General features: G+C 39.6%; 1 protein-coding gene across 1 annotated transcript; it reads right to left on the bottom strand.

Annotated features, from left to right (window-relative positions):
- Nucleotides 1-220: 220 nt before the first annotated feature.
- RNPC3 (RNA binding region (RNP1, RRM) containing 3) lies at nucleotides 221-15,745 on the bottom strand. The gene is made up of 15 exons (XM_060232294.1): nucleotides 15,574-15,745; nucleotides 13,953-14,000; nucleotides 13,039-13,157; nucleotides 11,873-11,956; nucleotides 10,912-11,023; nucleotides 9,289-9,357; nucleotides 8,893-9,041; nucleotides 7,468-7,593; nucleotides 6,599-6,735; nucleotides 5,562-5,711; nucleotides 5,252-5,346; nucleotides 5,094-5,152; nucleotides 4,233-4,365; nucleotides 2,885-2,961; nucleotides 221-422 (listed from the first exon to the last, which is right to left on the bottom strand). Exons 1-14 carry the CDS (start codon nucleotides 15,742-15,744, stop codon nucleotides 2,902-2,904), a joined length of 1,512 nt encoding a protein of 503 aa, XP_060088277.1. The 5' UTR covers nucleotide 15,745; the 3' UTR covers nucleotides 221-422; nucleotides 2,885-2,901.
- Nucleotides 15,746-16,669: the final 924 nt, after the last annotated feature.

Here is a 16,669-nt window from a genome sequence, read left to right as displayed (position 1 = left end):
GAGCTCGTTTGTGGGGAGGGCAGAATAAAAATTTATATATATAAATAAATTTGGGGCCAGAACCTCAGTTTGTATAAAACGTTTTTTAAAACTCTCCCAACGTAAAGAGAGCAGTTTATACTGGCTGGTGATCTGGAACCCAAACCTGTGTTGCTTAATACAAGGGATTAAAATGTTACGTCTTATAGTTAAGCATTTACATGGGCACCCTGACAAATAAGGGAATCATTAAATAGTCCTCTGAGACAATCTGAGTTTGAAGCTGTACTATTAAAGATGTACTTGTTTACTGCTGAAGCTAATGCTAGCAGAGAACTTCTGAGAACTTATTTTTGCAGAAAAAAATTACGTAAAAGGATACAACAAGAAAGGATACACTTTGCATGACACAGTATTACTGCAGTATTTACGCAGGAATGCTTCTAAGGAAGAACAGCAAAATGTGGTTTAATACTTTTATTCCCTGGTACAGTTCTTTCATTCTTTAAACTGCCTATTTTAAAAAGGTAATTTTCAAAAATCTCTTCACCATAAACATAATGAACGTGTTCAATAGATGCAATGCCACACCAAGTAAATATTACTTTAATTGCTAGGTTAATGGAATGAAAAAGAAAGCAATGGATGGAGACTGGGGACTACAGCAGCATTAAAAATAACCAATAGAGTGCCAGAAAAGCCAATCAGAAAACACCACAAGGTGACAATCCACCAGTTCTGACACAGCAGAATTTAGTGGACATTGTTTTCAAAAATGAGTCTCCTTCCATCAGTCTTCCTCAGCGTCTTGAGGCAAGCTGCTCAGTAATTCTATATTTGTGTTGGACTATGTCCTGGCACCAACTCTTCTAATTCCTCAGTCCATTCAAAGCATCTTATGAAAAGCAAGACTTTAGAAAGTAATAGAAGGGGAGTGGCTCACTGATCTTAGGGAAAGCTAAACCCGCTTCTTTGTACCATCAAGCATAAATGTGAAGCAGAACTATTTTCATGTATCCTCCTTTAGCACTGCAATGAATTTTTCCCCCACGAGTCTGGTACAAGAACTGTCAGTGTTGCCATAGTATAGCTGGCCATATCTACAGTGAAAGAAACTGTTACCTCTTATCTGCAATGCTTGGATCAACCACTGTCAGCTATAACTATTTATGCTGATGAACATATACCTCCCTTGGGGAGGGATGGGGGCTCAGGGGTAGAGCATCTGCTTGGTAAGCAGAAGGTCCCAGGTTCAATCCCTGGCATCTCCAAAAAAGGGTCCAGGCAAATAGGTGTGAAAAACCTCAGCTTGAGACCCTGGAGAGCCGCTGCCAGTCTGAGTAGACAATATGACTTTGATGGACCAAGGGTCTGATTTAGTATAAGGCAGCTTCATATGTTCATATTGCCACAAATTATAGGCAATTATACATGGCTGTGGAACTAATATATACAATAATTTGATTCACAAATGTCCTACTCAAACATGATTGTCAATTTGTGATGGCCCTGATCTCCACCTACAGTTATCATCAATTCCGCTTCAGCAGCTAGCATGTAAAGACGGGAAATGTTTAAGTACTATGCATGATGAAGAAAACAAAGCCACGGAGCAGCTGAATATTCTTTAGCAAAATATATAGTCTCATTTGACTGCATACCCCTAAAGTGCACCATTGTGAAGAGTATTATATAAAACTACTGCACCAAATGTAGATTTTGTCTACAGTCCAATTGCAATGAAAAAAGATTACTCAGCCTCAATACTAGACAGACCATTCTAAATCAGTAACTTTTTAAATAATCTGTACACATGGCTTCTTTAACAATGATAGACAGAAGCCACACTTCTAAAGTTTGCAACAAGGCTATGAATAGCCATTTGCAGTCTTTTTACAAGATTTCTAAAAGTGTTTAAGGATCAATAAGGTTTATAAAATAACAGTTTTCCATTCAGATTTCAATATAAATATTAAGTGACAGAACATTTTTTAAAAATAAAACCCACTACTTTTCTGCTTATTTTCGAGAACCGAATACATTTGACCCAACAACATCAAGCTTTTGAGAATCTAATGCGATTTTATGCCATTAACTGAGTTGCTCTCTGTTGTGGAGGTACCTTCGTTCTGTTACCTTTAATGACAAGAACTATTTTTTAGCCTTTTTATAGTGATGATTATGTGTCCCCACCCCCCACATCAATTTTTGGAAAGGCAGGGTATAAAGTTACTATATAAACCAGAAATTTACTTGAGACACTTTCATGATCTTATACTAATACACTTTCATGATCTTATACATGAATAAAATCAACTTCTATTTTAAAATGAAGAGGACTGTGCACTACAGAGTTCCTTTCTTCTAAAGGCTAGAAGAGAGCTGTAGGCTCACTTCTGACCCTTACTAAAATACATTCCCTTATGGCCCTTGCAAAAATATATGTAAACACCAAACTGCATATAATTGAAAGTGTCAAATGATTTAGTAGCCAGAAAATTCATAATTTGCTGGAATGCACTTCACTGTGTATTTGATCACTTTACTGTGTGTTATAAACAAAACAGGCAACAAGTTGTATTCTTAAAAAAAAAATCTTGGAAACTTAGTTCGTTCTGGAAATGTAAAGTTGTAATTTCACCTTCTTTTCAAATTTTAGCTTACTTTTAAAAATTCTTGGCTATGTTAAAAATAAAAGGTATGCATTAAATTAGGGAAGTAGTTTTAGACTGTGGACTAAAGATATCTGTTCCAGTCCAGTATGAACATATATTGCTTTCCGCATACATTACCAGTATGCATCTGAATAGCAATCTGTACCCAAGTTCTAAAGAACTGGCTGGATGTGTCTTTGATCTAAATGTCCAATATGTAACAGATAACACGTACTCTTGCAGTGACTTACCTTCAGGATTTTCTCTTCTATCTTTTCCTTTTATCATCTTTTGGATCCTGTTTTGGTCTTGCAGAACGAGCAAATTGCTAGGTCTCTGTTAAGGAGCTTACACCTTAGTTGTTAGCAAGAATGCTCAATTCATACAAAAATATTCACAGCAAAAAATATTTGCATATGGTAAACACTATGGAAAAATAAAGATACTGTTAAGCTATGGGACATAACAATTTACTCAAAAGCTGTCAAACTTATTGGAAAAAGGTAGGTAAGTCACACTCAAGGTTGCAGAGAAAAAACTCAAATATCACATTATGTTAAGGCATCCAAAAACAAGATGAGAAATAATCCTGTTTTGAGTCATAATCTGAAGTGGATGAATGGTGAAAGTTTTAGTTACTTTGATATGTAGGGACGGTGGGGATATGTAGGGGAGGGATGGTGGCTCAGTGGTAGAGCATCTGCTTGGGAAGCAGAAGGTCCCAGGTTCAATCCCTGGCATCTCCAAAAAACGGTCCAGGCAAATAGGTGTGAAAAACCTCAGCTTGAGACCCTGGAGAGCCACTGCCAGTCTGAGAAGACAATACTGACTTTGATGGACCAAGGGTCTGATTCAGTATAAGGCAGCTTCATATGTTCATGTAATTACATAGATATTTCTAATTACACAGATATCTAATATGTTCTCTAAAACATACTACTGGAGGTAAATACAATTCGAGCTACATTCTAGAGTGGTAAATATTCAGATTATATTTAGACTGATCCTAAAGTTTAGTGCATTGGACTTGTAAATATGAAAGACTGTTACATTGTTACATAAAACTATGATAAATGCATGAAATCAATAGCTCCAACTGCACGAAGATATTAACTTAGGTCTCCAAAGCACATCTCATCCAAATGGTCAAACATTTAAAAATGAAGCACATGGCATGGACATTTTCCCTTCTTTGCTTGTCTAGGTTTCTATTTGAAGTGCAACTCAAATTGCTTGTGAACAATTTACAGCACTGCTCCAAACAGTAGAACTTATGGTACATCTGAAAGTGATCCCAGCAATAACTGGGCCTTACTCCACAATGTACCATCTAAGATATGCTTTCAAGCATTCATACAAGGTAAGGGGTGATTTCAAACGAGATTCTCCAAAAAGGAAACAGACGATACAGTCACGAGATAATTTTAATCACTTTCCGGCAAAAATGTATGAATTGGCTCTAAGATGCAAATGGTAAAAACCATCTAAAGCAATTCTGATCATGCTTTGGATGTGTATAAGATGGAAAGCAAGGTTTTGAAAACTTGCCAACTTGATTGAAAATCACAGGGTGGGGAGGAAGGCTTTGGGAAAGGATACAACTACCATGGGTTTGTCAAACAAAGCATATCCGTTCACTTCTTTCAAAGCCTTTGCAGCTGCTTTTTCATTAGGAAGCCCAATAAACGCTTGTCCTTTCATCCGGCCTTCTTTCATTAAGCGTATATCAAACCTAAGATAAAAAGGAAAAGAATGAGCTGTTGTATTTCTAGCTTGCCCATTACACAAAACAGCTTAGAGAGAAGGGCTGCGATGATTTTTGAAATTATTATAATCAGGCTACCACCAGATGGAACACAAGTACAACTTACTAAAAATGCCACTTAGAAGAACCTTCCTATAGATCTGGACACTAGGGTGGGCCTTGTTCTTTCTTTTAAACATTCAGTGTGTAAACTTCCTGCAAGCCCCCAGGGTCCTGCAAGACTTTGCTAATAATAGAGGAAGTGGGTATCTTTTGACAACCCTAATCCCCACTATTTCATCTTTAGTTTTGGAATAAAAAAGGTCTATTCATGCAGCATTCTTCAGTCAAGGTTACCAGCTTTCACTGCCCCTGGCTTCTTGCATCCCTCAGTCTTCCCCTCCCTCCTCCAGTTCACTGTACCACTAATCTATTTTTGCCACCTCCTTGACTGCTCTTTATTTCCCACCAGCTCATTTCTTAAATTTTGTAGTCCACTCAAACTTCTTTCATGTGTTCATCACGGGCTCCACTACTGCTTCCTGTCTGACGGGGCTGCTTCTTTTCAATCCATATATGATGTTATCCACCCTTTGCAGACTTCTGCCTATACTATATCCTTAAACAGGTGGGGAAGTGGAGTTCAGAGGTACCACCATGCTCACTGAATCAAGACCCTCCGACTCTACAAAAGAAGTTGCCCAGTTCTTACTTACATGATACGTTCAGTTTCAGATGAAAAGTCAACATATCTTCCAAAAATAAACTTCAAATCCTAGGATTAAGATAGTTTTTTTAAAAACAAAATCAAAAGTCAGAAACCTCTAACAAAGGAAATAAACACTACGTGACAACTTCTACAGTTCTCACTTACCTTTTCTTGAACCTGCTTAGACAGATTCTTCACATAAATTCTACAGTTGGGATCACCTGGTTCATAATTTTTGAAGACTGAAAAGGTTTCCATTTCTTGAGCACAAAAAGACAAACAGATACTTGGTAATCTGCATTTATATGACTTTTTAAAACCTTAAACTACCCCTTCACCCAGTATATAGGGGGTTGTCAGATGTCCAAGGTTTAGATGACACTTGTTCAACTATGTGCCCAAACAGCTAAACATTTTAACTTAAAATACAAATCTAGCATTTCAACTGTGTTTTCTAATATTTAAATATTTTTACCTCTTTTAGAGACCCTGCCTTTTTCTAGCTCTCTTCTGGAGATGAATTCAGAGGGAATTTCATCATCATCTTCTTCCATCTCCTCTTTAGGACTGGAACTAGGAGCAGGGAAGATTTTTCCAAATCCTGCATTTGATATTTCATCAGCTGCTGCATAGTTATCAAAAGAGAAAAAACACCAGAACAACTATTTAAAATATGATTCAGAAGCATGAGAGCTCAAAGATAACTCCTGCAATTCAAGTGGGGCTTTAAGCATGCTTACATCCTTAGGTCTAAAAAACGCTTGTGACTACTGCCAGTGAAGTTTACCACAAAGTCATCCAAGACAAACAGAAGACTACATTAGTACATGAGAAGGTAGGCATTTCCATCAGTAGAATGGGACTTCCTCACCTTCCTCCTTCCATTATAGCCCCCAAATGATCCCTGAAATGCTGCTCTTAGGGAATAGGGATCGCCAAGAAAAGCATAGAGGAGGTTGGCCAAAAATCCCACTCCATAAACAGACAGCTACCAGAGTATCTAACCCTAAGAGTTTAATCTAAATTTAAAAACCCATCGCCCTACTGAATTGTACAAGAAATAGGGTCAGCTATTAACGGTAAATTAATAACAAAGCCCTTCATACGCATTGGGTCGGATCAATGTCCACTCTTCTGGTGCAAGTGTACCTTGTATCAGTGGGAGATGTGCTGGAGAAATGTGAAAGTGCTAATGGGGAAAATGGTAGCTTCCAACCTGTTACATTGTAGTTTGCTTGAAGGGGAGGGACGGTGGCTCAGTGGTAGAGCATCTGCTTGGGAAGCAGAAGGTCCCAGGTTCAATCCCTGGCATCTCCAAAAAAGGGTCCAGGCAAACAGGTGTGAAAAAGCCTCAGCTTGAGACCTTGGAGAGCCGCTGCCAGTCTGAGAAGACAATACTGACTTTGATGGACCAAAGGTCTGATTCAGTATAAGGCAGCTTCATATGTTCATATGAAGGGACTACTGTAAATCTGTATGATTTCCCCAACATTATACATCAACAGGTCATACCATTATTTTGCTCTTTCTCCAGACTTTGCTGAAGAACAGCAGGCACATCTGCAGAAATGTGAAATTCAATTTTTTTGAGACCAACTGGCTGCGGCTGCTCAAATACGTCAGAAGGTGACAGTGCTGGATGCGAGTTACTGTTGAAAACAATATTAAGCTTATGTAAATATACGAGACCACTTCACTACATAAAGTGATTCCTGAAAGATCACACATTTCTCAAAGGCACTTTTATTCCAAGAACTTTTACAATAAAAAGTATCTTGCATTACAGAACTCGATAAGCTTTTGGACTGCATTCTCTTAGAAAGTCAAAATCATTTAGTAACTTCTGATTTCGCCAACAGCAGCCAACAACAAATGCCTTCCCCTGATGCTGCCTCCTGACTCTAGGATTCAGAGAGTTAGTATCTCTGAATGTGGAGGTTCCCCTCATCCTCCATGGCTAGCAGTCACTGATAGACCTTTCCTCTAGATGGGGATTAAATACATTCATAAAGTTGTTTATTCCTTTAGAGGCTACCACTATATTCTCTGGCAGTGAATCATACCTGGTGAAAGATACCTAAAAATGGGGCCTTTTCAGATCTGGAAATTACCTCATACACCAGGGGTGGCCAACAGTAGCTCTCCAGATTTTTTTGCCTATAACTCCCATCAGCCCCAACCATTGGCCATGCTGGCTGGGGCTGGTGGGAGCTGTAGGCAAAAAACATCTGGAGAGCTACCACTGGCCACCCCTGCCATACACCACATGTATGAGTCACAGAATGTTAACATTCAAGCTCTAACTACTATAACAGAGGACGCAAAACAGAAGTCATTGCATGGCAGTGCGCTCTCTACATATTAAATTCCTATGTCTGTACCTGTGAGAAATAGGTAGGGAAACATTTAATAAGTCTTTTAGCTTTCTCTTTTTTCTTGCACGATGCTGCTTTGTCGGTATTTGTCGCTTGGGTTGAAGGGTTGCTAGTTCCATCAGTTTCGTGTATCTAAACATTAAGAAAAATATTTCACATATTTTCAGAAGAAAAAATACAAGTTCTTTAGACACAATTTGATCAGACTGGTTGACATGGGATCCTCAGGATCTTTTAAAAAGTATGTAAGAAGGATTTCTCTGGCAAATACCTGACTCTTACATAACCTAAAACAGTGTTGGCTCCCATGTAATTTCTCCTGAGAAAGTGATTGGTTAGGTCTTCCACTACTTTAAGAAGAACCCGGCACAACTGAAGAGAAGCAGTATGCCAGAGCAATTGCTTCCTTTAGCCATAGTATATAAAGAACTATGTAACAATAAAGTTCAGGAAAGAATGCTGCCAAAGAAACCCCACTTTAAACATGAAAATACAGGCAGTTCAGATCTGAAGATGCAATCTAAGAGCTGTTTTGGCTGAGAGCCTGGAGCTGGAGGTTCATTGCTGAGGCATTCGTAGACTATAATAATCCATACCATGTTAAGGGATATGGTTTTCCTACTCATTTTTTCCAGTTACACTCTCTGTGCTATCCAGAGCCTTAATTTATTTATTTTATTTATATCCCACCCTCCCTGCCGAAGGCAGGCTCAGAACAGAATAAAGGAATTTCAGAGGACGCACAATGCCCCAACTAATATTAAAACTATTTTAAAATAATCAGGGTTTCTTTAAAAACTTCTGATCAATTTTGATTCAAATTAACATGTAATAATATATTTAAATACATGTTATTGGTTATAAAAATTGATAACATTACAGCACAATCCCAGGCAGAATTACCCCTAACTCAAGAAACTCCGGCAATCAAATGGACCTTTCTTTATTCATGTATTATAGCAAGCAAAACACAAAGAGATAAAAGAAACTGGTATTAATCTTAGTCACATAAACTATTCTCTCATCCTAGCAGATGAAAGGGGGAGCACAGCACTGAAATGCATACATCTAAAAGCAAGCCCCAGTGCTCTGAATGAACCTTACTTCCAGGTTGCAAAGCATCTACATCATATGTCAAATTTCAGCTGAAGGAAGTTCCTCTTGAATGAAATAAGGACATAGAATCCTGAAGATATTGTGAAGTGTTCCCTCTAAGCTGAGTTAGCATGAACTAGCTCACAGATTTTTAGCCTCCAGCTCACACATTTTTGTCTTAGCTCAGGAAGGACGACCCCAGAGCACAATAATTTATGCAGCAGCTCACAACTTTAACACCAGAAGCTCACAACTTTAATGCCAGTAGCTCACAAAGTAGAATTTTTGCTCTCAAGGCTCTGCAGCTTAGAGGGAACACAGATTGTGACCACTAACCTCTCTTTATCTTCTTCATCATCACTTTCATATTCTGACTCATCTTTACTTGAATCTTGACTGCCGTCTTCTTCAGGCAAAGGAGGGTCCTCAGGAGGCAAAGGTGGAATTGGAGGAGGTGGCAGTGGCACAGGAATATACTCTTCATACTAAACAAGGGGATGCTTTTTTAAAAAAAATGCTAGGAGCATACTCTGCATTTCAAAGTTAAAAAAAAATATTTGTTCCCTTCTGTACTATATTAAATTCCTGTCATATTTTTCTACCATTATGCAACTTAAGGTCATGTGAGGCCAAACAATTCTAAGATATGGACACCAGACTTTAGACCAATGGTATGTTTAAACTACATGCAATTTACTGCTTTTGCTAGCAATATCATTCAAAACACTGTACCGTTGGAGGCCGAGCAGTAACTGGTCCAAAGGGAGGGGGAAGATTCATTTTGTTCATAAGATGTAAAACCTAGTAACAAAAACACCAAGTTTTTGCCAACAATCCTTAAAAGAGCACTTCTCATGCTTTAACTCATTACATTTAAATACCACCTATACCACTAAAATACTACTACACAGATTTCTATAATGGTTTAAAGATAGTTACAGATGAGAGGCTGGATCCTGTGAATCCATTTTTTAAGGATGGAACCCACCTACAAATGCAAGCAACCTTCCTCTGGTGCAAAATGCTTCTTCCACTGAAGCAAGACTCTTTGTGCCGGAGGAAAGATCCACTGCTAGATAAGGGAATATACACTATCCAACCAAGAGAGTGGGACATTTTTCATTAGAACAAATGTATTTATTTATTACATTTGACTTATATCCCGCCCTCTCCGCAAGCGGACTCAGGGCGGCTCACAGTATCATCTACACAGTTAAACCAATAAAATATATAAAACCATAATTTACTTTTTCCAGTTTAAAAACATATTACAATTTTTAAAACCATTATATAGTGCTGAATCCATACATTATAAGCAGCATTAAAATTCCAAGCAGTGATCACCGGCATTCTGTGTGATGTCCGGTGGCAGCCATCTTTTCGTCAAGCATCGAAGGCCTGCTTGAACAACTCGGTCTTACAGGCCCTGCGGAACGCAGACAGATCCCGCAGGGCTCGTATGGCTTCTGGAAGGGCATTCCAAAGCTCTGGTGCTGCCACCGAAAAAGCCCTAGATCTTGTCATGCATAACCTGGCTTCTTTTGGTCCGGGGACCGAGAGTAGGTTTTTTGTCCCTGATCGCAGTGCTCTCTGGGGGATATATGGAGAAAGGCGGTCCCGTAGATATGCAGGTCCCTGACCATAAAGGGCTTTAAAGGTCAATACCAACACCTTGAAGCGAACTCGGAACACAACAGGTAGCCAGTGCAGCTCTTTCAGCACTGGCTGAATGTGCTCCCATTCTGGGACTAGGACCAAGAAATCTTTTGCAAATGCAATAAGTTGTACATAAGTCATTTATAAATCTATCCTGTGATTTGTTAGATGGAATTTCAATTGTTTTCTTTGTGTACAAAGAAACTCTGAAAGGCTACTTCCATTTACAAGGGGAGGGGGGAGATATTACTCTTTTCCACTGCAGAACCCCATGTAATACTCAGCACTGTTCAAGGTGGTCCCTTAATCTTAAGGGGGACACAGCAGGCTGCAAGAAAAGCATGGCACTGTTCAGGAAACAGTACTCTGCTCTGAGTTCATAGGACAAAACCCATAAGCACAAGTTTGCAATTTTAAAAGAAAAGGCCAAGAGCCTTGATAGTTCTGACCAATGGTGCATCTAGTCCAACATCCTATGTCACAGTGGACAACCGGCTGCCCTGGTAGGCCAACAAACAGGTTAGAGATGCTAGGATATGACTACAAACAAATGCAGAACTCTTTTGATTCACTTCCTTATTTGTGGTAAACATCTAAAGCAAATTTAATTCTGGAATAATGTGTTGCTATGCTATGTAATTCAAACAAGTACCAGATTTTACACCTTGAATTTGAGTGTGAGAAGAGATCTATACTTACCTGCACATAAAACTTAGGCACACTTGCTAAGGCATTTGCTATGTTGGCTAGGATTGTATTCGAAGGTGGTGGATACAGGTACTTGAGGCAAGAGCTTAAAGGAAAAGTTAGTCTATGGGAAAGGAAAGGAAACAAATCAAAGAATTTAGTTTTTTTTTTTTAAGACAAGCAATGAAAACGTATAAAAGCTATACAACAGCTGCTGGTTATAAGTTTTGTTCTTTAATTGCAAAGCAACTGTTATTTCAAATGACCCCAAATTCATTAATAATTGTGATAAATTAGGATTCAAATTTGCACATTCTATGCTTTTTTCTATTTCATTTTTTAAATCCTGCTAAAAAAAAACATAGCTATGAATATAATGGCTAAGATGAACAATGCAAATAGTTCCATCTGCCTTATGGGATCTTTTGCTCAGGGTTCCCAGAGCTAGCTACTTTTGCTCAGGGTTCACAAGAGCTAGCTACTTTTGAAATAAAAGGGAACTTCAAAAGCAATTTTCAGTATAGCACAGTGGTATGCTGCTCTGTGGACAGACTAGAAAATGTCACGGTTATGTACAAGTCCTAAGGAAAACAACTACTTCCAGGCCATGTGCTGAACACACAGATATGTAATATGCTAAAAGATTGTTTCATTTCTAAAGAGACAGTAAACAGAAGCCTGGGCCTCTTGAAAACCAATGGGCTAGCCAGAGCATGAGGCAATATCACATGCTATGTGTAACTCAAGAATCCAGACCGCAAACTCAATACACTGGCAGACAAAACAGGCTTTATAACATTTACAAATAGAACCACATCTACAAAAGCAGAAAGCATGCAACGTCCTTAAGAGCTAATTTAAAACAACTGCATGGTTTTGGTTTCTGATTCACTTCCTTATACAAGCATGTAAGGGCTTTAAGACTGGGATCCAATTAAATTTTAGCATACACATCAAGAAGCCAAGTACTAACCCATGTCTAGGAGCAATTCCTCTTTCAACTTGGAGGCAACCTAGCTCTTTCTTCCCTTTCTCTTCCTTCACTGGTTCTTCAAGACTAAAAAAACAAAATTATAAGAGCAATTATTTTACAAAAGTATTTGACAATATGAAATTAACTAACGGTATTCGGATCTGCACAGTGATTTAAAAATTGAATAGCAAATTTATCAAAGCAAAATTTGAGTTTTCCCACTTCAAAGAAGAGGATGCTGTAACGTTGCCTCCACGCTTGAGAGGAGACAAATGGCAGGTAATGCCAGGGTCTCAGTTAATTACTCTCAGCATCCCACAATTAAGAAGCGTATATCTGCCCATCCATCTCCAATTTTGATATATTTCCTTCACTATTTCCCCCAGAATTAAACCAAACAAACAGTAACCACAGGACAACAGGACAAATAAAAATAAAATAAAGAATAAACCACATAAACTAAGCTTGATATTCCAGTCTGGTCCTTGAATGTGTTAAACACCTTCATTATGTTGTATGCTAATTTACTGCTTATCCTCGATCTATATGTATGGACTGGTAACTTCATTGTATCTGAATAAGTGTGCATGCACATGAAAGCTTCTAACTTAAATAAAACTGTGTTGATCTTAAAGGTGCCACTGCACTTGAACATTGTCCTGCTGCTTCAGACCAACATGGCTACCCACCTGAATCCAAATTCATCAAGTAAGACTTCTAACAGCATGATCCTAAACAGAATTATATCCTTCTAAGTATAATATAATAATTCCTAGGATTACACTGCAAGTTGTCCATTCTTTACTTCAAGCTGTCAATTTGGAAAATTATACTACTCAATATAGTTGCGGTACTATAATATAACATAAGATTATCAGTTAGGATCATTTCCATGAAGTAACTTGCTGAATTAATGTTCAGCATGATGGCCACAGTTCAGAAAGGATTTATTTATCTACAATATGTATACTTCACCTTATTTCCTGAGACTAATGGTGGCTAACAAGTTGCAAGGGAACAAAAACATATGAGGTCATTAACAAAATAAAAAAGGCACAGAATTAGAAATACAGCCAAATTAGCTAAACAAGATTTATCATTTAGATAATTTCTTTTTTTTTAAAGTTATAGGAAGTCACTAAATATGAAAATAAACATCCATGTACCTTTTGTCCTTTTCAGAGGAAGCAGACTGGCTAAGTGCATGAACACTGTCTTGGTCCTTTGCATATTCAACTACCAACGTGTGGCCCAGTAGGCTCAGCTGATGAAGTCTTGATAATGCCTTTAATCAAGCAAACACTCAGTCAAGTCACATTTAAAAGAATTTCAGAACAGACTGATATAGTAGTCTCCCTTCAGTTCTAACCAAGCTAAAAAAAAAGCTTCACATTGGGCAGGGTGAGAGATGATTAGCAATTTTACTTTTCCTCCACACTCTCATGACTACAGCTGCCAATGGCAGGGTTGTAAGGCCAAGAAAAATTATATCTTGGCATAAAAACACAGATGCTTGTCTCAAAAAGCATATAAACTAACCAAAAAGGGAGGAAGGGAACAGGTAAGAGGGTACAGCAAGCAATCATAAGATGTGCCACCCTAATGTAGAAATGTCTCTCACTGACTAAAAGGCACAATGGTAGGAACACATGGAACTGTCTCCCTTTTGTGTTTATCTTTATGTGCTCTAAAATGATGTTTTACAGCAGGCCTGTACAATTAGTTGTCCAGTAGCCCAACCCAATCCACCATTAATTTGATAAGTCTCTAATTTTTTATTGCTTTCCAAGGACTGGAAGATGTGTTTTCTTTACAGATGTCTCAAGTTGTGCAGAGCTATTCGAGAGGTTGATCCTGTGATATAAACACCAAGCTCAGCAACTATAGACAAATGAGGTTATATTAATCTAATAAAATTAACTGTTTTCTAGCACTGTTAGCAAACGTATTTCCTCTTCCTAACACATTTTACCCTCCGGTTCCCCGAAGCTGTCTACATGGTTCTTCACACATGTACAAACAAAATCAGCCAACAGACCTTAATTCTTTGTTTCTATAATGAAAAAGATCCAATACTCACCTGAGCAGCTGCATTTTCACTGGCAAAGGTAGCAAAAGCTGTGTGTTTCTGAAAGTCAAGCCAAAACAATTTTGTGAAAAGAACACATTACCACAGAAAACAATTCACTGTACCATAGCTCTTTTGAAAGCACAGCATTATGCCACTTCAAGGGAGAAGCATGCTTTTGCACACATCAGAATGGGATTATCCTGAAGCACAAGGAACTATGAGGTGATTCTTTCATTCTAATGCATGCGCTAAGATGCAGCAATTTTCTCATCCTTTAGATGTACACTACTACAATTAGTTAAATTCTTCACCCCAGAATTTGGAGACAATATTATTTTCATTGCCTATCTTCCTCACAAGTCTCACAACAGATACTTAAAGGTAAACAAGTTACGGTTATTCTCCTTTACTCTAAGACTCGTTCCTTAAACAACCTTTTCTGTTGCCCCAGATCAGACCAGAACCAATAGGTTGAAATTAAATCAAAAAAGTTTTCAATGAAACATTCCAATGAACTTCTTGACACTCAAAGCCGTTCCTCAGTGGAACAGGCTTCCTCAGGTGGTGGTGGGCTCTCGTTCTTTTGAGGTTTTTCCATGGGTGCTAGATGGCCATCTGACAGCAATGCTGATTCTGTCAAATTAGGTAGATCATGAGAAGGAGGGTTGTACCAGTTCTCACGGTCCCTTCTTACAAGCCCAGGGGAATGCTGTTCACTAATTTGGGGTCAGGCAGCACTTTTTCTCCAGACCAGTTTTGCCAGGAATCCTGGAGAGGTTTTTATTTTTGGGCCACTTTTGGGTTTGGAGCAGGGGTCACTGGGTGTGTGTTGGGGAGAGGTACTTGTAAATTTCCTGCATCGTGCAAGGGGTTAGACTAGATGACCCTGGGGGGTCCCTTCCAACTCTGATTCTATAATCGCGACCTGCTCATAGTCAGGGCAATCAGAGTAGCAAATGAATGCTCATGATACTCCAAAACAATCACATCGATGTAAATCTATAAGCATAAGCTAATTCATGTCTGCTATTGATATTCAGAAGAGCTCTTTCCTCTTATGTGTATCCAAATCCCTTTGGCTATGAATATCCGTTTGGATGTAAAGGACACTGCCCTGTACGTTTGCAGCCATTGTTCTTTAGGTTTTCCTACGCATCACGTTTAGACCGTTTGGTCTCCCATATCTGCTTTACCCACAAGTTTTCCCGGCCACGGCAAAAAGATTTCGTGTCCTGAGGCAGCAGCTTCTAGGACTGGTTCTGGGAGGTAGACAGAAAGATCTCAGGTATAAGACACAACACATCCCAGTAGGCGCCGCATGCGGCTTTTCTCAGCATGCAGATAGAGGAAGAAAATACTTCCCATATTAAATCTGCCGCGCAGACATTTAGAAATGCACAACCCCTGTCTGGAAGGAAACGCGGCAACACAATAAAAAAATTCCTCCAGGCTAAACCAGTCCCCTAAAGTACGCTTGGATCCGGCGGCACCATAGGTGGCCTGTGGGTAAATTACCCCACCCTGCTGAGATGACATCTGCAAGCAAGGAGATGCAGCTTCCCCAGCTTCGCTCCTGCACAGAAAAACTGTGCAGCGGGAGCGTCGTTGGCCGAGACACCTCGTTCCTTACCATCCTGCCGTAGTCAGAGAGGACCCGCACTGAGGAAGCGCCGAAGTGCCTCAGCAACTCTTCCTTCTCCGAGGACGACAACGCAGAGGGCAGGTGCCGGACCAACAGCGTCCGGCTATTCTTCCCCCGCCGCCCACCGGGCTCCATCCCTTCCGAGCTGGGCGCCGCCATCTTTTTTGACAAGCAGGAGAAGGCGGTACTCTCGTTCTTGAGCTCTCCTCTGGGTGGAAGCACAAAGGCCTGGGGAGAGTCTCGCGAGAACACTGTTACCTGTGGTATCTAAAGCCCAAAGGGATATTAGCCAACTGCAGTTGCTTGAATACTTCCGGTATCAAGTTGACCTGGTTGACTCTCGGCTCTTTTTCTGTCTATATGCGGGGTAGGTAATCGCGTTATAGGTTTTTCATCATAGAGATGCAGCGATAGAGCGATTGCTTGTAGTAGCTTTCGCTTTAGTCCGGAAGTTCTGGTTGAGGAGCGGTTTTTTTCCTCGTCCGCAGTGTGGGTGGATAGAATCATAAGAAAGTACAACGACGGGGGAGAACTTGGGCTGTATGAAAAGAGGGGAATGAGTCCATAGCCCCGGGGAATCACAAGAAGCGCCAAGCTGCCTTTTCGTCCATTCTGCAGTGCCAAGCTGCTGTTTTTGAACCGACAGGATTCCATGAATGCTAATGCTGTGGAATATGTGGATAGACAAATCAAATAGAGCAATTTGCTCGAAAACACAAAGCATAGCTTCCTCGCTGATGATGAATATATTTTGCAGCAGAGGAGTGTGAGAAATGAGAATGCCACTTGTAAAATGAAGCCTATTCTTACTGTTTCCCTCCTCTGGGACTATTAGAGAAAGAGACTTAAATTGAGAAAAGGGGTGAACGACCTTCCCTTAGCCCTGTTTCCCCTAAGAATATCTTCCTCACCCATTAAAAGGAGGAGTTCCATCATGATGTAATGGTTACAGTGTTGGACTAAAAAAGGTAAAGGTCCCCTGTGCAAGCACCAGTCGTTTCCGACTCTGGGGTGACGTTGCTTTCACAACGTTTTCATGGCGGACTTTTTACGAGGTGGTTTGCCATTGCATTCTCCAGTCATC

Source organism: Heteronotia binoei, chromosome 2 (genome assembly GCF_032191835.1).
Source record: "Heteronotia binoei isolate CCM8104 ecotype False Entrance Well chromosome 2, APGP_CSIRO_Hbin_v1, whole genome shotgun sequence".
NCBI lineage: Eukaryota > Metazoa > Chordata > Lepidosauria > Squamata > Gekkonidae > Heteronotia > Heteronotia binoei.
This window is presented reverse-complemented; position numbering and strand designations above follow the sequence as displayed.

Excerpts from the sequence above, each read along its gene's own strand:
- RNPC3 (XM_060232294.1), bottom strand. The coding sequence starts at position 15,744 with ATGGCGGCGCCCAGCTCGGAAGGGATGGAGCCCGGTGGGCGGCGGGGG. Across the intron at positions 9,358-10,911 it reads TGCCTAAGTTTTATGTGCAG|GTTTTACATCTTATGAACAA; the intron begins GTAAGTATAGAT and ends TTTTGTTACTAG. Across the intron at positions 5,712-6,598 it reads GGAGAAAGAGCAAAATAATG|CAGCTGATGAAATATCAAAT; the intron begins GTATGACCTGTT and ends ATAACTATGCAG.